This window comes from Lonchura striata, chromosome 3 (assembly GCF_050655825.1).
Source record: "Lonchura striata isolate lonStrDom1 chromosome 3, ASM5065582v1, whole genome shotgun sequence".
Classification (NCBI taxonomy): domain Eukaryota; kingdom Metazoa; phylum Chordata; class Aves; order Passeriformes; family Estrildidae; genus Lonchura; species Lonchura striata.
In genome coordinates, this window is record NC_140705.1 from 24,425,953 (window position 1) to 24,452,828 (window position 26,876).

The 26,876-nt window shown below is 38.3% G+C and overlaps 1 protein-coding gene across 4 annotated transcripts; it reads left to right on the forward strand.

The window, feature by feature from the left end:
• The first annotated feature begins 109 nt into the window (after positions 1-109).
• On the forward strand, positions 110-26,830 carry GFRAL (GDNF family receptor alpha like). 4 transcript variants are annotated; one of them, XM_085574664.1, is made up of 10 exons: positions 110-283; positions 3,648-3,782; positions 9,674-9,832; positions 11,310-11,741; positions 12,446-12,502; positions 13,140-13,467; positions 15,376-15,635; positions 18,610-18,708; positions 23,587-23,668; positions 25,525-26,830. In XM_085574664.1, exons 1-10 carry the CDS (start codon positions 262-264, stop codon positions 25,580-25,582), a joined length of 1,632 nt encoding a protein of 543 aa, XP_085430790.1. In that variant the 5' UTR covers positions 110-261; the 3' UTR covers positions 25,583-26,830. The 4 variants fall into 4 exon arrangements, with proteins under 4 accessions (XP_085430790.1, XP_085430789.1, XP_077638493.2 ...); XM_085574663.1 differs by having other exon boundaries at positions 115-283; positions 24,681-26,830; XM_077782367.2 differs by having other exon boundaries at positions 116-283; positions 9,680-9,832; positions 24,681-26,830.
• Positions 26,831-26,876: the final 46 nt, after the last annotated feature.

Here is a 26,876-nt window from a genome sequence, read left to right on the forward strand (position 1 = left end):
CAGGGGCAGGGACAGGAACAGGGACAGGGGCAGGGCAGGGACAGGAACAGGAACAGAGGCAGGGGCAGAGGCAGGGACAGGAACAGAGGCAGGGGCAGGGCAGGGGCAGGGGCAGGGGCGGCGCTGCCCCGGCCGTGCCGCGCCCGGAGCCGCTCGGAGCGGCGGGCGGGGCCGGCGGGCGCTGTCCCCGGGCCGGTGCTGAAGGGGCGGCCCCGCTCCGGCCCTGCGGCCCCGCCGAGCAGCAGCAGCGCCCGCGCCGCCATGGCCGCGCTGCTCGGCCCCGGTAAGTGCGGCTCCGGGCGGCTCCGGGCGGCTCCGGGCGGCTCCGGGCGGCTCCGGGCGGCTCCGGGCGGCTCCGGGCGGCTCCGCTTCTCGCCCCGCGCCCCCGGCTGCCCTCCCTCCGTCCCTCCTCACGGCTCCTTCTCCCGCACGGCTCCTTCTCCCGCGGGTCTCCCGGCGGGGCCCGGGGGTTGGAGGCACCGCTCGGCCCCAGGGCTGGGAGCCCCGGGAGGGCGGCGGGAAGAGGCACGGGCGGGGACAGCGCGGACGGGACAGCGGGGATGGGACAGCGGGGATGGGACAGCGCGGATGGGACAGCGGGGACGGGATAGTGCGGATGGGACAGCGGGGATGGGACAGCGGGGATGGGACAGCGCGGATGGGACAGCGTGGATGGGACAGCGGGGATGGGACAGTGCAGACGGGACAGCGGGGATGGGACAGCGCGGATGGGACAGCGGGGATGGGACAGCGCGGATGGGACAGTGCGGATGGGACAGTGCGGACGGGACAGTGCGGATGGGACAGTGCGGATGGGACGCCTGGTGTGAATGAGCAGCCACTTGTTTGCTGGCTGGGGAGCGCTGGGTGCTGCCAGTGCCGCTGACACTTCCTTTGGGTTTGAGCGCAGAAAATGGGAAAATCAACAAAGCTGGTACAGAAAGATTTGGTACAGGAGAATATGATGAGACAAGTATGTTTTAATTTTTGTTGTTCTCCTTTTCTCCTCACTATATAGTGTATACATGCTGCTTTTCTTTTTAACATCCCACTACTCTAAACTTATATTTCTGTGTTAAAAGTATTTCTTAGGTAGAGTTCTGCCCCAGGTTTTGTTAAAATAAAGTTATTTTATCACTTTTCAACTACATTCAAAGTATATTCAGTTGTTGTTTGTCATTTTGCCTTTGGAGCTTGTTATCCCATTGCTCTTGCCACTGGATAGAAACCACAACTTGGTTTCCCAATATTCATTATTACTTATTTACATTATTTGCAGAATTCGGAAATGTAATTCCTCCATTCCTCAGTTCCCAGTCTGAAAATTCAAGGTGCTAACTTTAAGCACCAAATTCTACAGAGAAGAGAGAATTTTGCACCTACCCAGTGAATCAATAGGCCTTTGCATAAAAATACAGACATCTGTAGAAATTTAAATGTATGTCTTCTTGTCAATATGGATTCCTCTGAAAGTTTTAGCTACAAGCTAACTCTTAGGTGCCCTCAACTCTTCAATGCAGAATCACTTAGTATTCCAAACACTAGAGTAAACAAGTAAAGTGAGCAACTAAGGTAATAACTGTCAGTTTAAGGAACTGCATAAGCTACAGTGCCCTGGACTCTAAAATCATATAGGACAGTTTGTTTCATGTAGGTTTCTGGCAGTGTACCCCCTCTGTACTGCTGAGGAATTGAAGACCCATCCATAATATGTCATTAGAGCTAAAGAAGCCATTTCTTTGGGTGAAGTGCCTTAAATCATAGATCATGCTATTTATCTTGCGAAAACATCATCTCCTATTTTTGGGGCCAGTTTCCAGGTAGGTTCAAAATTAGCAGCAGTTTGAAATACTCCCTAAAAAGTAGCAGGAAGGCTATGCAATCAGTCCTGTTTTGACTGTTTCAGACACTGGTCTTTGAAAACTATCTGAATATGAGGAAGAGAGCACAGAGACTTTGTGCTGTGAATCCTAGTCAGATGAGCAAATATTCTGTTGTGTAAGAACCTAAAAAATACATATTTTTTTTATCCAGCAAAATATTTTTTTTATTCTAGCAAAATACCTTAATAAATCTGTGGGTTTATAATTTTGTATTGTTTTATATATGCAGTCATTTTGCCCTGTAAGATATTTGGCAACTTTTTTTTCTGTCATCTGAATAAATCCTGAGTAATGACATTTGGAGACAGTCCTAGAAGTAAAATGTTGTCATAATAAGCCATAATTGTCCCTTTGGACAGAGCCACAGCACATACCTCAAGGTCAAGAGGAGCTGTTCCTATCAGTGTCCTCAAGGCTGATGAACAGACACAGCCTAGGAGTGTTTCAGGCTGGAAATCACCACCAGTCCTGCACAGATCTGAGAACTGCCAGGAATATGCACAATTGAGGAAAGATTAGCACCAGCTATAATAAGCACATGTGGCCTCTTTTTTGTCTCATAGGCACACTAGATGTTGTGGCACATGTCAGTTATAAAGTATTAAATGTTGCTTCATATTTATTGACAGCAGCATTATTATATCACTAGCAAATAATTTCCAGAAGGGATGGCATCATCTCTAAACAGTAAACAGCTCTTTGAGGGTATCAAGAGGGGGATTTGATATATAATTTCTTATTCTAAAATGTATCATTGGAAAAATTTAATTTCTTCTGATAGAGTCCCGAAGCAATATCTCATGCCTCTTGCAAATGATGTTCAAGGGATTAAACAATGCTGGAAATCACTCAAATTCCACATGAACTTACCTGAACATCAGGGAGTGAAAAAAAGGTATTTTGTCAGAGAGATGCTGTGTTCTTCAACAACTAAAGAAAACACATCAGGTGTTCAGCAGGTAGTTTAATAAGGCCTGAAATCAGTGACTGAAACTTAATTTAATAGAAAATAAAGACACATGATTGCAAATTAGAGATAGTCTTACCATGGGGATGTTAATGAAAAAGCTAAAATTCAGCTGATTTATCCTTTCTTAATAAGGCAATTTAATTTTCTACTGATAAGTCACAGACTGCTTTAAAATTCTTTGCCTTGAAACCTCCAGAATTTTTTAATGTAATTAGCAGGCTCAATGCACTCAGGAAAGCAGATAAAGACATACATGTGGGGGTTACTTTCAAGAAATTATGCATCTGTGAAGTAAAAATAAAGAGGGTGAAGAGTACTGTATTTATAAAATAAAATCACATTTATTATCTGACAGTTGTGTAGTTGTTGAATCTCTTTCACACACTCTATTAATAGGAATTCCTAAACAGCCTAACGTGGTGAGATTTCATGTGAATAAAATGATGTTTTCTCTGAATTTTTTACTGTCTTCCTTTCTGTAATTTATTCTGGATCTCAGAACTGCAGCAATTTCTATATATCCATGTACCCATGTCATATATAGCTATGGTTGCTGTTATAATACTGAGGTAAAACCAATGCAAATTATGCCACACTGAAACTTTGAACATTTAAATTTAAATTTCTAGTTGCAAAATGGAAGAAAAGCTTTGTTCTGCTAAAATTTAATTTGATAGCAAATGTGAATCTATAGAAAAACTATAGTAAATTATATTTTTCAAATATATATTTAAAGGAAAAGGGTCAGTACAATATCTACTGGTTTAAATAGTCTTTATATTCTGTTTTTACAGTGTTGTTCATTTACTTCACATGTATATCTACTGTCCAGACTACTGATTGTCTACACTTGAGGGAGCAATGTATTCATGCTGGAAACAGATGTGAAAGTGTCTGGAATGTGGTTGAAGATGCCTGCAATATTTCAGGTAATTCTTTATGGTGTACATAGCTTAATTTTGAATTGCTGTATGGTTGCATATTCATAGTTTATTACAATATTGCTGTGGTAATTGAATGAAGTCAGTGAGATTTCAAAGAGAAAAAATATGGCAAAAGAGCTTCTGAAATCCTTTTCAATGGCCAATGTTACTTGTAGTAATAATCACACTGTCTCTTCAAGAAAGTGATAAATTATATTTCTGAACTATGAACAAAGTCAGAGCCTAAATCAACTCAAGAAGTCTGAATTGAGTCTGAATTTAGTAGAAATTAGGGTCTTGTGGGATATGTTAAATAAAGCCTTTGTGCAACTGGAAAAGAAGTTCCAACTTTGTTTTACACAATTTGGAGGAGTTGATCTGTCCCCTCCCTTGCAGTGCTCAAGGCCAGATTGGATGGGGCTTTGAGAAACCTGGTCTAGTGGGAGATGTCCCTGCCAATGGCAGAGGGGTTGAAGGTCCCTTAATTAAGAGTTCTATAATCTAACATGATACCCAAAACAATGTAGTAACTTAGAGTAATGTTTAATTCTTGTACTAGAATAAGAAACAGATAAAACATTCACCTCTGTTGTGAGCTACTTGAATGAATGCCTCTGTCTGTCTGATCTGTTGCATGTATTTGATGTCCCAAATGTCCTAAGTTACAAGAAAATATTTAAAATAATTAGAGTAGAAAATTGTCTTAGGGGTCTTTCTTAGTGTCTTCTTTTCCAGACACTTATCTACTTTGCATAGGATGGCTGAATACTTTTAAGAACAGGTGAAGTAAATGAAAAATACATGATAATATAACAGTTAGTTCCCAAAGCAGCTGAGTTTCGGCCCATGTTCTGTTGTGATGTGAAACAGTTTCAAAAGATATGGCTGCTGTTTAGGAAAAAAAAATATTGGAATATGCAGTACTTTCTGTCTCAAGTGCCCTAAAAATGAGCTCTCTAGAATCAAAACAGAACAAGCTGAATTTGTTTCTCTCACATGATTCATGAACACATTAGCATCAGGACTACTTCCCACAAAGATATATATTTGTGCAGTAGCCTGTTAATCTTAATACCCTGCAGCCAGATGGAGTGGGACACATGATTACTTCTGTGGCCCCCCTTTGGATGTATGACACTGTCCCATAATATGACATTTGTCTCTCTTATTGTCCTATGTACTTATTCACTGATATTAATGATATTTGTAACTGGGCCAGAGAAACCTTCCAGAAATAATTATTCTTGTGATTGATTGTTTGGATTTGCATTTATAGGTTTCCTTAGGATAATAGCTTTTGGCAAGGACTCTCCAGCATTGCAGGGCACTCGGATATTGTGTCAGGTCTAGAACAAATTATACTTAATGTGCTTGTTAGGTACCATGATCCCAGAGCATGTAAATCCAGTCAGACAGCTGATGGTACCTCTCAGACAGCCCAAGAAACAGTGATAGAAAACCTACCAGCAGCATAATTAGTAAGAATAACATTATGCTGTCTGTCATGTGCAGGTCTAGAAACTTCATGGATGAGCTGTAGGAATGGGAAATGTCCTTTGAGTGCAAACATGTTACTTGGAGGCAATAGACAAGGGGGTAAATATTGTTTTGTTAGCTTCTTTATGCAAAACCTAACAACAAATTATAATTAAACTCCTTTGGGGTACGAGTTCAGTAAATCAGTCTGTCAGACTGTAACCTCAAAGTCAAATGTGTACATTATCAAGACCTCCATCTTTTGCTCTTCAGTGCAGGTCTGGGAACACTCTCCAAGCTACTACCTAAGTCACTCCTTTTCCTGTCAAATTTTCCATCACTTCTTCCCCACTACTCCAGCAGCATTTCCAGAGTCTCAGTTTATAATCTTCAGGGTCTAATCCTTCTTTTACCTCTCTGGCCAAAATATGGTGGAAATTAAAAAACAAACAAACAAACAAACAAACAAAAAACAGAGTGTGAAAATGTCTAAGAATCAGCTTCCAGATCAGGATAGAAAAGATAGAAATATTACATTTTGATGAAATAAAATTTTTGTTTTTGAAAACATCAAAAGATTTTCAGCACTGCAGAATGAAGACTTTTAGGTTTGAGCTTTTATGGTCTCTTTGTAGGATTGTTTATTTGTTTGTTTTCCTTCTGTTATTACAGTGTGAAAAAAAAAAGACATTTCTGAACTCTGATTTAACCATAAGTATTAATTTTCTTAATTTCTGTGAATGGGAAACAGAAAAAGCTTTTGAAAGAAAAAAACAACTCAGATCACTTAAATTTTAAGGAATCACATTCTGCATTAGGTCTGGATGAGTTTATTTTTCTTAGAATAACAGACTCATTGAGGTTAGAGGGATCTCTGGAGATCCATCCAAACTGTGGTCTCACCAGTGCTAGAGAAGAAAACTTCACACCATAGTCTTCAAATTCAATTCCCACTGAGATGACTTTTGCTAATTAAGCAAAAGCAGATTATCACTCTGGGAGTGTTAGCTTCTACTCTGTCATGCTTCTATCTCTGGCCCTGTGTACATGAATTATGTACCTATAAATAAGTCAAATTATGAATAATGGCCGCCAAACATTAGGTTGAGAGAGCAATTTTTTTTTTTTTAATGCCTTAGAAGCATGCGTATAAGATAAAATATATTACCTAGAACTAATCCCTGGTAAATCAACAATAATTGAAAACCAGTAATAAAATATTTTCTGCTGTTTGCCACAGCTGAATCAATACCATGTACAAACAGAGCAATACTGATAATAGCTTATTTCTACACAGTTTTCAAGAAGTCATGCAAGGGAGCCCCATAAATCTGATGTGCTTCCTGATTCTGTCTGTGCCCTTTGCATGTTGGCAGCCCTGCAGCCGTCAGGGGCTGACCCGGCACAGTGAGATCCCAGCGCAGGGGCCACTGAGCACAGCCCCTGACTCCTGGCCATGACTGGTCAGTGCCATGGGGACAGGTGAACTGAGTGAGGCTGGGGTGCTGCACAAAATATACTGGGGTATGGGGGTTGATTCTTCTGGTTCTACGCACCTTCACCCTTGAAGTCTACTCTGGACCTTGGAAAAGACAGTCATAAATTTTGTGGATAAGCTAATTTTTACACAAGTCCCTCCTGATCTTTATTTCTCTCTTTCTACTGGAATATGTTTTCCTGAAATTATTTTGTTATCTCTTGCTTATTTGATAAAATACAGAGTAGAATATCCACACACTCATCTTCATGGGCTATGTCACCAAATCCTTTCCATTCTATTTTTATGGTCAGGGAGTGTCCTATGTCTGTGACCTTCAATAAATCTCCTGAGTTCCTTGGCTTCTGGAATTGTGAGGGCTAAGGGTCAGGGGTCATGATCTACTTCTGGAAAAGCAGAAAGAAAGTTGAAGATGGGGTTAGAGAGATACAGGCAATCCCAGCCACCATCACCTCCTTCCCTGCTGATGCAAGAGGTGGAGTGGGAGCAGAGGCTGGGACCTGCAGCTCTTGCTGGCCTGTGACATTCTGCACTAGTAGTGCATTATTTGATATATCCCACAAACCCTCCTTAGAAGGGGATCAGGACAGTGATGTGAAGTCAGGAATAGCTGATTCTCATAACTTCAGGCACTGGTAAAATGCACTGTTTCTTCTTGCAGAGCTTTGCCTCCACTGCCTTCCACTGCTATTTGTGTCAACAACATACACGTGATTTTAAAATCACATCAAAAATTGCCCATGGCACTGGTGACACAGGACTTCTTGACACTTTGCAGTTTTACTGAGTGCAGAGTCTTTGTTGCTCCACACCTGTGGGGAAGCAGCAAGGCAGGAACCAGGCAGCACCATTCACAGGGCAGAGACATCAGCCTGTGTGCTCAGTAGACTGAAACCAATCCTCAGCTGCCCTGTGACCTGGCTGGATCTTGTGAGCCACATACTGCTTCTCTTACATATTGTCAGACATTTAATATCTATGAGGAAAAGAGAGGAAATGAGCTGGTTTGGGGACCTACGTACCTGTTTTGACAAGGTAGATCATGGCTTTCACAAAATAAAATTTATCTAAATTAAATTAATCTGTTTCACACATAACATACTTAAGTAATGTATAACTTTCTTAAGCAATAATAAATCACAGAATCATACAATGTTAAGGGTTGTAAGGGACTTTGGAGATCATCTAGTCCCAATCCCCCCTGCCATGGTCTGGCAAACCTCCCACTTGACCAGGTTGCTCAAGGCCTGGCTTTGAGCATTGCCAGGGATGGGGCATTTGCAGCCTCTCTGAGCAACCTCTAATGTTTCATCATCCTCACAGTAAAAAAATGTCTTCCTAAAATCTAACCTAAATTTCTATTCTTTCAGTTCCTACCCATTAGTCCTTGTTCTGTCACTACAAAGAGCCTCTCTGGCTTCTGTTAAGCCCCTTCAGATACTGGAAAGTTGTTGTGAGGTCTCCACATGACTTTCTCTTCTCCAGTATGAACAGCCCCAACTTTCTCAGATTGTCCTTGAAGGGGAAGAGCTTCAGTCCTATTATCAGATTCCTGGCCCTTGTCTGGACTTGCTCCTGAAGGTCCATGTCCTTATGCTGGGGACACCAGAGCTGGATGGAGCACTCCAGGTGGGGCCTCATGAGAGCAGAGTAGAGCTGTAGAATCACCTCCTTTCACCTGCTGGCCACAGTGCTTTTGATGCAGCCCAGGGCACACTTGTCTTTGAGTGAGCACTCACTGTTGGCTCATGATGGCTTTTTCATGAACCTTTGCACCCAAGTCTTATTCTACAGGGCTGCTCTCAATCCCTTCTCTGCCCAACCTGCAGGTGTGTATGGGATTGCCATAACCCAGGTGTAGGACCTTGTCCTTTGCTTCATTGAACATCATAGGATTTGCACTGGCTCACTTCTCAAGCCTGTCAGGGTCCCTTCAGGGGCATCCCTTCCCTCCAAAGTGCCAACTGCACCACACAGCTTGGTGTCATCAGCAAATATGCTGAGGATGCACTCAATCCCACTATGATAATAATAATATTTTTGAAAAGCTTTTAGGTCATAGAGGGTTGATTGATTTACCTTTGTACCACAAACTAGCACACGCTCTTTATTTTCACCACACATATGTGGGAAATATGACCTGACATTCTGTGTCTTTACCATTGAGTCCAAGTGCACATGCAAACAGACTTGAAACTGGGCCAGCAAACTAAAGTTTCTGCACATTTATTTTTTTAATGTTAATTTCTCCCTCAATTTTATTCTAAAAGTCCTAAAAATCAGACTATTCTTGGGCTACTTTAGATTTGTTGTCATTCTTAAACTTAGGCAGTGATGTTGTTCTGTGGGGTCGAGGTTCAAGGGACTATCCAAATGGCATTTGTAGACCATCCTCACATGAGAGAGAGAATCTGACCCAGAGCAAGCATCTTCTCAGCCTGGGGTTCTCATCACCATTATCATGGGCTGGGTCTGCCTTCTGTGTCCTGTCCCTCACTATATCACAGGTTATGCCTCAAGCCTGCACTGTGTGTTTGTGTCCCTGTACCAGGCACCTTATTTCTACTACACAGGACCAAGATAATTCCCTCAGTTCAGGCTGTGCCCCTCCCACTCCTAGGCACCTTTTTAGTTTGGTCTCAGTGCCTTACCTGCATAAAATAAAAGGTGTGAGTTTAAGGTTTTATGTACTTAGTAAATGAGAGCAGATTTTCTGGCAACAGGTTAGATCAAATAAAAGGAGTCAATATTGTGTCCACAGCTTTATTATATTACTTTGAATATTATTTAAAATTTGTAAAACATGACAAATTGTCTTCTCTTGGCAAAGCATATTATTTTTGTTCTTCAATTGAATTCTTTTATGTAACCATATCCCTTAAGCATTCATAAGCATTAATGAAATTATAATTTTAATGGTGAGTTCTAGGTAATAGATGCAAGGCAGAAGACACTGTTGGATGTAATAGAGTAATCCAGGTCCTGGCTGACGAATACCCAGAATTTAGAAACTGTGTCTGCACTACAGACGATATCTGTAGCATCACAACTTTACTTGGGAAACTGTGCAGCATTAATAAAGGTAACTAAACATAAAGTCGTAATTCTGAAGACCAAACCCAGTAATTTTGTAACCACCATTTTAAGTGGATTCAACTTTCCTTGCATAGTCTCAAGTCTGATAAATGCCCCCAAAAAAATTACTCTTGTCTTTTCTGTGGTATTTGTGCTCCAGCAGGCATATGAAAGAAATGCCACAAACAAAATGCATGTGAGAAATTAAAATTGCTTCTAAAACTCTTGTTGAATCCACTGGAAAGCAAGAGTGAATACACAATGTGTGTTGAGGCTTACTCAGTGCCCAGGGAAATTTGAGAGCCAGTGGATCTAGGTTGTGTATATAGACACAGTCAGGAACTTCTGAATGGGAGGATGAGTGAATAGGGATGTACAGAAGTGTAGTTGTGTCACACTGTGTTGCAGGAGGACCTTCACTATATCTAGGAGAGGCTACTGGATGTGTGAAACCATCATAGTCACCACCTGCATAAAGCTGTACATAACATATAGAGTGCATATTTTAAAAATTCTATTGAAATCAATGGGCCGAGCTTCACTCAATTTACTTTTGTTTTTCTGAGAACTCTTATCCCTGCAAAAAGTTTATCACTGTAATTTAGAATTGCTTAGTACATGAAGAAGTTGCAGTTTCTGGTCCAAAGTCTCCTGGCATAATGAAAAAGCTACACAAGAGAGATAAAATTAGCCAGTAAATGAGAGTCAGCAAAATGAGTTTCAAAGTGATTCCTGGCACTGATCCATCACACCCTACTGGCATCACACAGCATTCATCATAGTACTAGACTAGACATTCATCTAGTACTAGACTATATGGCCTTATTGAAGAGAGAATAATAACATCCTGATCTGCCCCAAGCTCCTTGCCTCAAACAAGAAAGATGGATATCTGAAACCTTATGTGGATGTCAAGTTGCTTTTGCTTCTAGAAAAATGGTGTAATGTTATATTGTTTTGCCAATTGAGATGACATTTCTCACTGCTATAGAAACAAGTTTGGATGGATTTAGAGTAGTGCTGAGTTTAACTATAAAGGATAGCATATGGTGTTGCTAGGCACTTTCAGGAGTAATTCTCAGTCTAACTTAAATTGCTATTTTAGGTAATTAATCACCCATTTTCTGGAATTGTCATTCTCTCTTTAAAATGATGCATTTGCTTAAGGTGATAATCCATGATATGTCCAAATTTTAGGTAGTTAAAATTATGTGAGGTTAAAATTTTAGTGAGGATTTTTACTGCTGTTTTGCAGTTGAACTGTTAGAGTGGACTGTACTATACAGGTAACAGCACACAGTAGACATGAGGAAGTTTCATTAGTTTGTAAGACTCTGGAATGATTATGTGTTTGCACACAATTCAAAATTAAACTAGGGCTTTCACCTTTTGTAATGCATTAAGACAAGTACCCTTTTCCTGAGTTTTTGTGCTGTGTTGATGATCCTTCATCCATTCCACTTATTTTGTATCTATTTCTGCAGACCACCTGGAGTCTTTCTCAAGGTCGGACACTGAACTGAGCATTGGGCAGCACCGGAACCCTGAAGAGCAAGGGCGCTCCGAGGAGCTGGAGTGCGGCGTTGCGGAGCGGCGCTGCCGGGAGGAGCCGCGCTGCTCCGCCGCGCTCCGCGGCTTCCAGCGGGCGTGCCGGGCAGCTGCCGGCGCCTGCAGCGCCGCGCTGCCTGCGGACTGCGCGCTGGCCTGGAGAGAGCTGAGCAGAACAGCTCTGGGGACGTGCACGTGCTCAGAGCCGCTTCAGGCGAGATGCAGTCAGATCTGGAAGGGAATGTTTAACAACCCTTGCTTACAGTACTCTCAGGAGAACCAAGCCTCAGGAGCTAGTGACAATGATGGCATTGATGATGACTATAATGCTGATGTTGACGGTGAGAAAGATCTGGTTGCTGACACAGGTTAGTGCTCTTCCATGAATGCTTTTGTACATAGCAGTAATATCCACAGTCTATGAAAAAGGTTTTCTTGCCCATTTTCAATTCAGCATTGGAAACAAGATCATTTTAGGAGGTTTATGTATAAATAAATTCACAATCTGATAGAAAATTATAGCTTGAGTGCAAATACTGTAGTTCTTCAATGTGTTAATTTGATACAACCGGTCAGTTAAATTTGATAAATTTGACTGATTTGATAAATCAGTCAGTTCTAGTTTTTCACTATAACTAGAAACAGTGTAAGACCAACAAAAATAATTTTCTAATAGCAATTATCTGACAGCCTTGACTTTAGGTCATGTGAAGCAGTTAGTTGAACTTGGAAACTGATAAACACATTACAGCCCCTGGCTTTTATTTATTCACAAGAAATCTCACTTTATAATACACTGAGAAGCTTTAAAAAACTCTTGAGTTCATAGGATCTATAATTATGTAAAAAATGTTAGCATCAGACTTGGATAAACTGTGCTTTTACTCCAAAACTTATGAATAAATGCAATAGTGGGTTTAGAATTTGTTAGTGGGTTCTATTTGGTCAAACTAATTTATTTTATTCTTGTTTATTTTTACTCTTCACAGTATGCCAGCAAGACAGCCAATATTTTAAAATTAAAAAGCTATTATTTACAATTTATGCCTGTACCTGTATCTTTTTCTTCTAGAAAATATTAGTATGGAAACAAAATTACAATGGGGTTTATCTACTCTCTCCAAACAAGGTAAGTCTGAATTTACTTATGAATCCTAATAAATAATTTCAGCTCCATTTCCAGAGAGTGTACAATGTCTGTTCAGATTAAAATTAATACTTTTCATTCAAATGCATGAGCAGGATGTTAATAGATCCAACATATCTTCAGTTACGGCACTGGGTAAAGAACCCAAAAATGTAACAGGTAGCAATCAAGTAATGCAAATGTAAATCAAGTAGCTATCATGATTCTGTCAGATTTACAGACACAAATCTTATCCCATAAGCATTTTAGGGTCTAGAATTTTCTAGATATCTTTGGAAGGTTTATTTCATGGTCTCAAAATACCTAAACTGATGTTAAAAGCACAAGAATGCCATTTGTATTCTCTTCTTCATTACTTATTATTTAAACTGGCATAAGACTACACATTGAAGATTTCAGCTGTTTCAGGAGGATTGCTTGTGAGCAGTGCAAGCAGTGCAAGAAAAAAGTATGCAGTTGCTCAACAGGCTTAAAAGAAGTAAGAAAGAAGGAAGAGCTGAATCAGAGTTTTGGGATTCAAGCTTGATTTACAGGAAATGTTGTAGACAGGATACCTACCAGTCATCACTTGAGAAAAATTTTCTTGAGATTTTATTTTAAAACCTGTCATTTGTTTTAGTGTACACAACAAACAGGAGCTGTTTGGATGTGAACAGGGAGTGTGTTGAAGATGAAGTGTGTAACAAACAGTTGTCCCTGTACCTTAAAGTTTGCTTAGTAAATAAGAAGTGCAACGTGGAAGGATGTCAAGCAGCCATAAGGTTCTTCTATAGAAACATGCCTTTTGAAGTTGCCCAAATGATGATATTTTGTGACTGCATCCAGCATGATGAATCCTGTCACAGAGCCAAAGAACTTCTCCATGGCAAGCCCTGTGCAGTTACAGTAGTTCCAACCCCATCATGTCTGAATGTAATCCACATGTGTGAAGAGAATGAATTCTGCAGGTGAGTGGAAGTATTTTGCCCATAAAGGTGCTTTTTAATAATGATTTAGTCAAACAATTTTTATTATACTCTATATATCCCAACTATAACAAAATTATTTTCTGCACTGTATATGTTGGGCTTGACATCTTCACAGATATTTGGATCAACTGTGGTAATTCCAGAAGTAATCCCACAAGTAAACTGAAGTGATTAATTTTCAGAAAGGTTTAGAATCTAATGTGGACTTTTCTTCTGCCTGTATCATGACGCTTAACACCACTTCTGCTGAACAAACTATGCTATTGCATATTTTCATTACCACGCTCTTCAGATAACACCTGCCTGTCTGCACCTTTGCCCTGCAGCAATTTGCCCAAGTTGTGCAGCAGACCAGACAAAGTTTGTTTGGCAAAAGCAATTACCTTTCGAGGGCAGAGTCTGACCCTTTGTACCCAACAGCCATGCAACCATCTTGGCCTGTTCAAAAAACTTTTATCTTATTCTCTTCATCTCAAGGATACTCAGAAAAAGCTTTCAAAAATCTGGCCTGAAACATGATCAGACCACCAAACTCATGAAGGATAATGCCTTTTCAAAGTTTCTTTTTTTTTTTTTTTAATTTAAACATGCAACAGGATTACCCATATTTGTAGTTCAACTAAATTGCCTCCTTTTATGGATCGTCATTTGGCCCGCTTTGTTTTTCAGTGTAGTCACCTTGTGGGTTAGAGTTGAGTTTTACCTCAAAGTTGTGCTCAAATAAACCTTCAGTCAATAAACTAGGAGGACAAGAGATGGTTTTGGTTTCGTGCAGATTATTCAGATTGATGTCAGTGAGAATGGCCAAAGGGCTATAAATGTATATCTGTACATGTATAGACCTGTAATGTCATTATGGTTGAATTCCCATAATTTTGGGAACACTAATGTTTCCTGGCACTGAGAATAAATGCATATAATTAGCAAAATTAGTCTGTGAATTATGGCTAGTCAAATCCATAAATCAGGAGGTTAATGTCCATTAGAACAGTGGTGGTATCTGCTTTGAAACCTTTGCTTGTGGAATGAAAATATTTACAAAAATTTTCTAGCCAGTATTGCAACTGCCCATGCTTTTCCATCTGACATGCTTGTGGCTCCTACAGAATATCAATAGCAAATTAATAACCAATCTATAAGATTAAGGAAGAATATTTTAATAACTTAATGTAAAATATACTAGACTTTACATTTATTATCCCCTGAAATTTAATATGATATATTTTTAATTATATACATATTTTTAGTTAATTTATAATGCATATTTTCTATTGTCATATACAGTGCATTGAAGGCCCATTTTATTCCATTCTAACAACAAATAAATGGAAATAATTTGAGATTATTGAACTGGGTAACACATTTTTTCTTCATGCAATGTATCTCTGCTATCAATTTATCTTTAAGTTCACTGAGTTGTACTTTTTCTTGAGCCTTTGACATTTGTGTTAGCATTTGGGGGCCCAAGGGGTTGACATTGGATGTAGATTATTTAATGCAAAATAAGTTGAATGTTTATTCTTCCTTCACACTGCTCAAAAACGGATCCACTAGAACAGCACCTGGTGTGGTTTCATTGTGATGACTGGTCTAATTCCTGTATTCACATTTCTTCTCTGAGTCTCTGAGACTGTTGGAATTCACACTGTTTTTTCTGGACTCTGGGAAACAGGTACTGATTAGAAGTGCAGTTGCTTTTTCTCAACATCACAGCAGAATTTATGACAGCTATCACTGAATACAGTGACTTTTAAGGCTTAAGTGGTACTTTGGAAATACACTCTCTTTTAGTGGTGTTCATTAAATGTCTGTTTATGAAATCACATTTGTTAAAGTGTCATTGTGCACTTCTTTTGTTTTTCTTTATTTTTATTTTTCCCCTACCAGGAAAAAATACACAACTTTTCGGTCAAAGTGTTGGAGACGTGTGACAAAAAAATGTTATAATGATGAAGCTTGTCTTGAAACTTTACTCAAGGATGATATGTCCTGTTCTGCCAACGCTGATTGCAAAGCAGCCTATGTCAGCAGCTGGGGCACGATGCTGCACATGGAGTGCACCTGCCAAAATCTGCCTCCTGTGGAGCAGCCTTTGTGTGAGCTCTTCCATCACATGCTGCACAGCAAATCCTGCTTCAGTGACTTACGTGAGTAACACTTACAACTTTACAGAATAATTAGTTTTAAAGAGAATTAAGATCCTAATTTACATCAAATCTTTGCTATATCTTTGCTACCACTGGTTTCAGCAGGATCTGTAGCTGTGGGTTTTTTAAAACACAAATCAAAAGAAAATTTGGACATAGAGTTTTCTTCCTCTGGTGTGGGAAAAAATTATTATAGTAGTAAACCAATGAAATTGACTACAAGTCTCATTACTTGAATTTTCTGAAATAAATAAACAATTTCTAGAGTCCATATTAATATGCAGATTAGAAAAGTCCAAAGTCATCCTGTTCTTGGCTTAATGTAGTACTTTGGTACACTGTTTTTACTAATAATACAAAGTAGCATTTAGGGTTTTTTTATTTTCTTCTTGTATTCTGAATATTAGTAAACATTACACATATTTAGCAACAGAATTAATTCCGCAGAAAATAGCTTCAATTGCTTAAAGCAGGCTTTAGGGTTTGGTCTTCAGTAAAAACACTGGGTGTAGTTGAGATGAACTATAGGTACTTTCTCAGATCCAGTAATGACTTTCATGTGCTTCATTAGCTAAATATTTTTGTTAAATACACATGTGCTTGCCAAGCCTTTGGTTTAAAAATTTGTTAATGCAATAAATGGAAATATGGGAGGAAATATGAATGTTTTAGTCTGAATTTGTAAAGTGCCTTTAAAGCAAAGCTCCTCTTTTTCCCCACTTATTTTGTTATGTGTCACATCATGAGTGTATTTCTATCATAGGCTGGTTCCTGGTCTCCTGCAGTATAAACTGAACCTGAAGGTTCAGTGCTCTAGCTGCATGCAAACATCTGGTCCAACAACCAGATCAAAGACCAGAATAATCTCTTCTCAAATCTCTGACTTATCACACCAACTATTTTGCAATATAAATCCTTTTAGAAAATATTACTCACTAGTGCATCATGCCCTATACCAGCTATCTTCTACATGTATACTACAATTTTATATATATTCTTAAACTAACTTGGGAGAAGTAATGATACCTAAAGATTTCAATGAAAAGAAATGGTTCTTTCATAGTTTTACCTGATGGACAGTATTTTGAAAACATACATGGATTGCATGCATGCATTTCATTGAATGAAGCAGCTACTATTTTAGTTCTAGAAACCAAAACAGTACCACTGATTAGGGTGTTGTTTTTTTCATGTCACTCAAAGGCTACCCAAAAATTAAAATCAAGTTGCTGAAACTTTGCTCTTTAGTTAATCATTACTCAAATCCAGACTCTGAGAAAATATTAAAAATTTTATAACTCCCCTGGAAAAGTGATAACATAACACACTTAGACTTGAGACTTCTGGCAGTGATTTTGCTGATGAATATTATTTATTTGCTTGCTTTAGGGCTGAATTCAACAATCCAAATGAGTGAACACATCATTGTGTTAGTTATTTCTTAACCTACAAAGCAAAAAATTGTTCCTCATGTCTGAATAATCAAATAACTGCTGACGAGCTTTTGCCATTCCCTGAAGCAGTCTCAGGATAAAATGGTCTGAGGATTTTTGTGACTGAAACTCCTCCAATCTAATTGGGACTAAAGAACAGAAGCTTACATTTCTTGTGTTGTGCAACAATTTCCTGGCTCTTAAACAAAAAGATCTTGGGGATCCATAGCCTTTGGTGGACCAGTACCTACTCTACAGACCACTTCCAGCTTATTGTTATTCTTGTTTTTTTTCCTAGATGTCTAGTTGTAATGCAGCTAAGCGTGATGGTGGTGATGATTATGGGTTTTCTTATACAGCATGTTTTTAATGCCATTCTCTGTGTGGCAGTACAGAGATGTGGAGTGACTGCTCTACAGTGCCCACCCAACCCCATGTGCTGACTTACTCCTCTGGCCTGGTGGTGAGCCTTGGCTGACTTTCGCTCTTGCAATGGCAGTGATCTTTAACTGAAATATTTCTGAATAGGTGAATACTCAGGGTTTGAGAAAGGTGTCTTTGCCTCTAGAACTGGTGTGAACAGACCCGCAGCAGTGTTCACACCATCTCATCTTCCTACCCTTGCATGGCACTGCCTTTGCTACAAGTGTTTGCTCTCGAGGCTGTGCTCACAGGACTGCATTTGCTGCAGACTCAGTAAAAGGCAAGAATTGTGACTGACTACTGCTGTGTGAAGTAGAAGCACAGTGTGGATCATTGCCAGTGTAAGATCCCTGTCTCAACAGAAATAAGAAAAACTGTCAGTCAGGGAAAGAAAAAAAATAGGTTTCCAAAATATTTTAAGTTTTGGTTGTACTTTTGGATCTCACAGAAGTAAACCCAAATTACAGGTACGTTTAGTCCATTGTTATTTGGACAGTCTTCCATGCTGCAAATGTGTGCCTTTCCTATATTACAAAAATTCCTCATCTTGCTGTTCATGTGAGTGAGCAGATGGTTTAGCCTTCTACTTGTATGATTTAGCTTTCTACTCTGTAAACTATACTACTTAAGCAAACCTCTTATTTTTCATTTCAACAGAAGATATGCATTTTCAGATATATTCATGAAATTATGCCCACTGAGAGGACAAACCTTTCAGAAAAAATTTGTTGGGGTCTAGCAATGCAGCTGGAGAATAAACTCTGCTTTGTGGAAATTACTTCAGACTACTACCCCTTTCTCACCACTTCCTTATTGGTTTGGTGGACCCAATTATTTTGATGGGCCTATTTTTAAAACAGTTTGTGTGAAAAGAGAATTTAAGCTCTTTTGTGGCAGAGAATATTTTCAAAGCATGCTTGTCATCCATAAGAAGAACTGAGGTGGAAGGACGAACTATTATGCACTCCTTCAATTTGCTCATCAAATATCAGTAAACAAGATTTTTAAATAGCTTCCTTTGTAAAGTATGTGACTATTAGCAAAATATCAATCAATATTCACTTATATTAGTATTTTAAAGTAATATTATAAATGGATATTTTCTTTCCAATATCCAGGTCAAATTTCTATTCAAAAGATGGATTTTCACTGGGTAAATACAGAAATGCCAGGGGAAAAGATTTCCAGGGCACAGCTCCATTCTTCTGCAATTAATGGTGAGTTTGAGCAAGTCACCCCATGATTTCCACAGCACTGCTCTCCTTGGGTGGGTTCAGGCAAGTGGGCTCGACCTGTTGCTCCTTCATTTGGTCTGGAAATCCCCCTACCAGTTTGGCTTAGCTTATATATCCACAAAATAAATTTAATCAGACTAAACCAATTACACTGACAAATGGTTTTGAAATAGATGTCTCACAATCACTGGATTATAATTGGGGAAAATTAAGCTATTAAGCCTGCCAGAGCCTGATTCTCTGTACAGTCATTAGAGAGTAGTAGTCATAATGTGTAATACAAATTATTATCTTTGATGTCACACCTACTTCTATCTCTCTCGACTTTCTGTAGTAGTTACAACAACAAAATTAGAAGCCACAGTAAGTGGTCTGAGAAGGGGCTTATGTTACACTCCAACAGACTCTACCTTCTTACACAACAGAAGGGCACACAGTATCCCATGGGCTGAAAAACTGCAACTGTTTTTATTTCCATGCATTTACAGTAAGAAATTAAACAACATAAAGTTAAAGGATATTGAATTAATATACAAATGTTTTCATTACTGAAATAATATTATTTCATATTTCTTTTTGAGGGGCCCAATTAGAGTGAGAACTCTAAAGAGCTTAATGCACAAATATCACCTCTAATGAGAATGATCTGTTCTACCTTGTGCAGGGCAGATTACAATTCTCCAGACTAATACTACAAATTAGTTCCCAGAACTGTTCCTACAGAACACCTTTAACTATGAAAAAAATAATTCAATCTTTGCATTCAATAGAAAATGCAGTGACTTCTAACCCCTCCATCCTTCAACTATTGCTGAAGTGGGCAACCTGTATAGGGGATAAAAAGGATATAAAAATGGATTAAGGGAATGGATTTCTGAGACCTGTGTGTGCATAACTAAGCATTTGGCTGTAGTGTTAGCATTAAAGTTACTCAGGAATCATGCATGTCATCCAAGTGCTCTGTGTAGCCAGAGAAGAAAGTCAGGAACCCTCAAAGGAAGAGTAGTCCAATCTTTTTGGACTGCATTTGATGAAAGTATTTTCTCCTTGCCGATTACAAAGGGAGCCTGAATCCCTAGTTGGAACAAGACTCTAGTGGTTAAATAATGCAAGTCATAATACAAGAAACACTGCACTAAGTGAGAAAATGCAAAATATGAGATATTGCACCCCTGTGACTAGTTCTAACTGCAGACCCTTTCAGTGGGTAAAACGCATCTTACATTTCACTCAGAGATTCAGATAAATATTTGCAAGAAGCAGCCTGCACCCAGTTAATTCTGTTCATATTGAAGTCTGAATACTTTCCAAAAACCTTTCCTTGAAGTCTTAAAAGAACTTTGGATGGCTTTAGAAAAATAAAAAGATGTTGACCAGCCTAAACCATTCAGTAAAATATTCTTTCTATTGTAGCTGTCATGTACATGAGATGGGAACTTTAAGCCATAAAAGTCTCATAGGAAGCCAGGTCAAGAAGAATTTGATTCAGGATATCTGCCTGATGGTGAAAACCACACTGCAAACTGTTTCATAAATCCCACTGCCAAAAATCTAACTCAGTGCCCTAGATTCATATGCTAATAAATGTGCATTACTCAGTCTGAAAAGGGAGTTATCATCTTCACAAAATATTTATCTTTAATGAAATCAAATGCCAGTAAGCATTCAGGGCATAGAGGCAAAACAGTTAAATTGTCAAGTGTGTGAAGGCTTTTGAAGATATTTGCTTATTAGCTATTTTCTGCTTGAAAAACACAAGATAAAATCTACTGATGTGTCTACATTAAAATCTCAGAAAAATCCTTTAATTAGTAATTGAAAGATACAAGGAACTCTTTCACCAGATGAAATGAATGGCCTTCCACAGATAAACATGTTCAGAAGAAACTCAGTCATCAGCTGATGTCTTCAGCTTTTTCTTAGGCTTATACTTTAAAATCTAGCTTACTGTTCAAAAAACCAGTTAGATTTCTCTATTCTACTCAGCAGCATTGCAAATCACTCCATTGGATAATTTTTGCTTTAATATAAGGAGTCTTTCACAATAAATAATAAATCTAAGCTTATATACATATATTTGAATATATTTGTAAATAAATAGAACCATGGAAGTTGAAAGATTATTATTCCATGTTTGGTGTAAAAAATGCGATACCAGGATTTTGTAAAAATCTGGAGTGAATTTAAACACATTCACACTCTCAGGAGGGAGTAGGTCAACAGAGTCATCTTCGGGCTGATACAACTCTATTAACAAGATGTGATGTGGGCAGAGTCAGAACCATATAAGTTAATAAGGCTTTTCCTGTAAGCTTGAATTTGATCTCATTTTGAAAACAGTATCAAAAAGTTATAAATCAAATAAGACTTCTCTAAACTTCTAATATGCCTACCTAATTATGCATCTTCAGCCTGGTTTTGGCTTTATCCTATGCAAATGATATCAATGACTTTACAGATCCAAATAATTTAAAATATTGCTTCCTGCACTTTGGTTTGAAAAATGATTCGTGTGGGAAGATAAGGATTTATTTTCATCACCATGGAGCTTTAAGGCTAAGTTGTGGGTTGTTTATGGAAGAGAAAGCTAGAAATACAGAACACTTACCCTATTCTTGTGAGATACAATAAAATTTGACTTGATCCAAAACTGTTGAAATTTCATCTTAAATTGTAGTGTTATCATATATTTCCTGCTGAGGAGCAGAGTGTTTTGATAAACAAGTAATTGGCAGAGTTTATCTGTAAGTATACCAGCTGCTGTGGGAACTGAGATTAGTTCAGCTCCAGTGACTTTAATGTGTAAGGTATCAAACACTGTCAGTCTGACAGTTTTATAAATGTAGAAAAAAGCCCATGACAAGCTGCAGGTAGCCAAGAAACCTCTGAGCAGAGGCTGGGATTAATTTGTTCAATGAATATGCACTAGCTATACCTAAGCAGGTAGATCCACAATAGAGTAAGATTCACCAAAATCCCTCTTTGTTCCTGACGCAACTGAATCCAGCAATTTATCAAAAACGTAGCGTTTTTTCAGCTTTTGTCAAAAAAATAGAAAAAAAAATTCACTTCAGTGTTTTGTTTGATTGAAATGAAGCACCTTTTACAAATTTAATAAGAAAAAGATCACAATGTTCTGTTGAAAATTTATTAGCCCATTTTTAACCATCCATGACTGTACAATATATAATCTGTTAGATATAATAATTTTTGTGGTGACATACTTTAAAAGGTTCTATTTGCCTAAAATATATGTGAAAGTCACTTTCCACTTCAAAAAAAGTAAGAAACTTGCCCCTACAACTGCTCCTATGCTTGTAAAAAGTTTTCAAAAATAGCTGCATGTACAATTCAGACTCAGAAACTGAAAAAAGGGCCTACAAATTACTCTTTTGCTAAAACCCATCATATTACAAAAATGCTGTAACTTGAGAGCTAGACCAACTGCTGATGTAGTTTTTAATATACATTATTAGAAGTCCTTCTCTAAGATAGACCTCACCCCTCTTTCTTCAAAAATTCACCATAATAAGTATCTTTCAGTCAGTTACTGGATTAAATGGAATGTTCATTCCATTTGTGAAAACCGTGGTGGTTTTCATTTCACTGCTTTCATTTTCTTACGTTGGAAAACTTGAACTTTGGGTAGTTTTTTGAAAAAAGTGAGCACCATCCTACAATGAAAGCCAGGCAGGTCCAACACCAGCTCCTTGTTTTCATTGCTGTGGACAGCACAACTCTCCAGGGCTGCTCCAGCATCCACACCACTTGTGCTTGTATTATAAGATATGCTACACCTGCTGCATGTAGGCACTGTACACAGAAATGTCTCATTTAGGGTTTGTGAGTGCATGTACATAAGACATGGAACCTACAGGAACTGATAACTTATTCAGAGACCAGAAGATGGCCTTCTCACAGCCCAGATAAGGGGCTCAGTGATGAGTCCAGAGATCCATCCCTTCCTTAGGGAATGCTTCACTGGCTTTGTAAGACAGAGAAGCTCAGGAGCAGCTAGGGCCCTCTGCATTTGAATTCCTATATGAACAAAGTTTATCTGATTGTACAAAGACAACAGAATCAGTGCAACAGGAAAGTCACAGAAAGGTCTCATGTTTTATGCCTGTGGCTCTGCATTTGTGCATTGGTATGCCTCTTCCATCCCGTGTCCAGGGCTTATATTTCACTCTCAACTGAAATGTTTCCTTCAGATATATGATCAAAACCAATAAAGAAAAAGAATTACTCCTCCTTTGGAAAAGAAAATTTGTAACAGCTCTGTTTTTCAACAGTTGGAATTTTTAGCACATAAGCCACCTAAGTGACTTTTTGGTGAGAAACCTAATAGAAAAAGGAAACTCCAGGGGTATGGGGCCCAGAAAAACACTGTTAAATCCCATTTTACGTTAATTTGTTTCTAGGTGGAGTACTGCTCCACACTGTAATTACAGTAATATCTGAAAAAGAAAAATAAGTCTAATTGATAAGTAAAAGCCAAGTCTGCTCTGATACACAGAATAAAATTAACATTTTAAAATCAATAGGGAGAATATTCCAAAATAAAAATCATATTAATGAGCTGCTCCCCTGTAGCAGAGTGAAAGATACTGCTATACATATGAAGTGCTATTGGAGCTGGTATTTACTAAAAGAAGTCTGAAAATTACATTGGACAGAATGGCAAAGGTAGAATTATTGCTACCACTGACATACAGGTCTTTCCCCTCCTTTTAATGACTTTTGTCAAAACTGATAGCTAATTTTGCTCATATGTGTATTATTTCCAATACAGATCTCAAATCTGATTCTTATTACTAAAATAGCAAATTTTTAATTTCTGTTTTCTGTTTTTATTTTTAGGTGAAACTGTCTACATTATTGCTTACTCCTCCTGCATAGCTCTTATCCTAGGAATAGTCCTGTTGACTCTCCTAAAGATCAGGTAATTTGATAGGGATATTAATCACTGGTTCTAGGAAATTGGAAAAACAGAAAATAAAACGTTTTGACTTAGTTAAAAGGTGGACATTATGATTGTCTTTAAAAACAGTCCAGCATGCCCCAGTGATGGAAAGAACTGACATTGTGGGTGTCAGCAGGGAAGAGTGAAATACGATATGTATCTACAATGCCCTCCATTCATGCAGAGATCCCAGGCTTTGGGAGGTTTCATTTCCTGTCCCATGGCAGGGGAAGGTGAAATCTGAATTCAAAAATTCTGTGAGACTATGTTCCTAGCCCCATAGCAGGCAGGGGTAATGCAAAAAGGAAATGAGAATATGCAGCATTATAGCATATTTAGAAACCAAATAGTGAATGCTGCTATTGTAGCTAATATTCTTGCCAAATGCCATTTTTGCTCATAGGAGTCTGTAAACAACACCCACTGTCCCTGCCATCCTTTCTTTTCCCCCCTCTCTCCTTCCCTCCCTCCCTCCCTCCCTCCCTCTATATGAGAAACTGCCCATACACCAATGCTTGGTAAGAAAACAGAAATGTGCATTCACTTAGTTGAATGAACATGGTCTTTTCTTAAATGGTACATTTTCTTGGACCAAATTAAATGGCCAGATTTCAAGAATTACACTGTCAGATGATTGGTAACAGAACATGATGTAGCAGGAGCTATATATAGTGGGAGGGATATTGAGTCAAATTGCATTATTAAATTCCGAGGCAGATCAAAGAAGAATTGTAGAAAAATGCAAAAGGCAAGTCAAGGATATATGGGAACAGAGGCTTTCTCTTTAGGTTTGCAGTTACAGGAATATCAGCATATAAAGAAAATTCAGATTTAAAGAATACAGAAAATGGAAGAACAATGCATTAATAACAACAAAGGGGATTATTTTATACCACAGTGTTCATCATTGCCACTGATTTCAATTAAGCCAAAGTTCAAACCAAAAGCTGTATAGTTTATTGTTAAATACATGCACATTCTTTGTTTTCAGAGCCTGCAGAACAAAATATGAGTCAAGAAATTCCTCGCCAGACCATTCTTCTGAAACATTTATGGCCCATTATAAAAGTCACAGATGAACTACTCTGTTGCTTATGCTTTTTAAGGCTATTCCTGAAAGCCAGCCTGTTGTACATATGTGATAATAAAATATATATTAGAAAAACTTCTATAAATTATGAAATTTTGTAGTTAAGCATGCAAAATATTTTTTATATTTATTAGCTTATTTTTAGCCTTTCAAAGGCTGAAAAGAAGGGGTAAAACTGTGCTCTCTCTTATTTGTGTAGATTCACAGATCTGTCCTCAGCTGTACATTTCCTACATTTTTAGATGCACATGACACTGGTATAAATGCTTTATCAACAATGGCAATCTTTGAAACCCACCCTTTCGGATCTCAACTCATGTGGAAGAAATAAAAAAAAATCGACTCAGAAACATTATAGAGACCTGATAAAGAGCACATATGTGGCAGTTTTGTATACCTGGCTCTGAGGTACCAAGTACCCAAAGCAGCCGTCACAGCAAAGCTGCCTGTAGTTTGATGTGTAGGAGGAGATCAGGATTACAATCCCTTAAGAACTAAAATGACTCTCTGGAATAGTGCTTTGACTCCAAAATGTTGTTGCTGAAAATGTTTTTTATTTCTCCTCCAATATGCTTCTAAATGAAATTAGTGGGGTTTGTCACTTTGAATACAATAGCTTTAGAAAGCATTTTTATGTCTGAATGCCCAGTGGAGAAAGTCACTTGCTTGGGGCTGAAGTGCCTGCTTCTCCAGAGAGAAGCCATGACCCATCTCACCATCTGTGTTTCCTATTCATTGTCTCTAGGCAAGACACGAAGTGCCTAATTGTCCTCTTGCACTGTACTGGGAGTCATGGTCCCTAAACACCATTCTGGATCCCATTTTGTGGCTATGAGCTCTGGATTTCTCTCTATAGCTGAGTTGTTTTTCTAGATTTAAGCTTCTATGTACTACCAGTGAGTTGTCTTTGTTAAATCTTTGTAACAATCTGGTTTTGGTGACCACAAAATAATGGACTGCTGTTTCTTATTCAGCTACTACCATGAATAGCACATGTACTGTCTTGTTATAATAGCATTTGATTAATTAAATTTATTTTGGATGTGATTAGTTTTAATTTTGTTTGAATTATCACTAAATGTAACTCACCTCCAGTTTTGATCATGGGACCCATGATTTGGGGCCATATCTAGTGCTAGATGACAGATCTAGGACTGGAAATTGATGTGATCAGAAAAGCAAAGATCTCTACTCTTCAATGGGGCTCTTTCTTCTGGCTTTGGTTGCTTGCAAAAATATTACTGTAGAGCAAAAACTTAAGTATGCAGTTCTGTTGGGGAGAGGCTTAGAAATCTTAAACAATTACTTCAACATGGATTTTCTCTGTCTTTATTATCTGCATAAACCAAAGAAAGTCCGTTTTGTTTTGCAATCAAATGTTCTGTCATTACTAAATCAGAATTTGGACAAAAATACAGAAAAACAGAGAAGTGAAGTTTGTTAATCAAAAAGATCTCCTTCAACAGTCCAGCAATTTTCAGCATCTGGCTTAACTCTCACCAAAGTGCTAAATTCATATTCTTCATTTTAAAACTGTGAAGTTTTAAAACTGAAGATACTGTTGAGAATATGTTAGGAAAAAAATCATTCTACAGGAAATGCATTTTTCACAGGAAATCTGTGCTGGTTTTCAGTCTGACTTTGAAAACCAGTGAACTCTCCATGTTACAAAATTTGAGGAGACCCATTTAAATTCAGATTTTACTAAACCTCAATCAACAACAATAAAAAATTACCTTCTGTCTTAGAAACTTTTTATTAAAATTAGCTTATATTTAGACACTAGAAACCCAACTCAAATATGTGCTTAGACACACACACACTCACAAACAAGTACAAAAAATGCATTTGAAACTGAGAGTATGTTACTCTGAGAGACACCAAGATATTTAATGACTATTGTGTTCATCTGAAATTTTACAGGCTCTCTCTTTTAAGAGATGACTTAGATGCTTAATGGGAAAAGTACATTCCCTCCATTCCACATGTACAAAGTAGTCTGTCAATTGTATCTAAGTGTTAGTTATTAAATAAAGGAATTTCTGCTGGGATGATGTGTATTCCTGTGATCCTGATTATACTCTAACTGCTTCACAG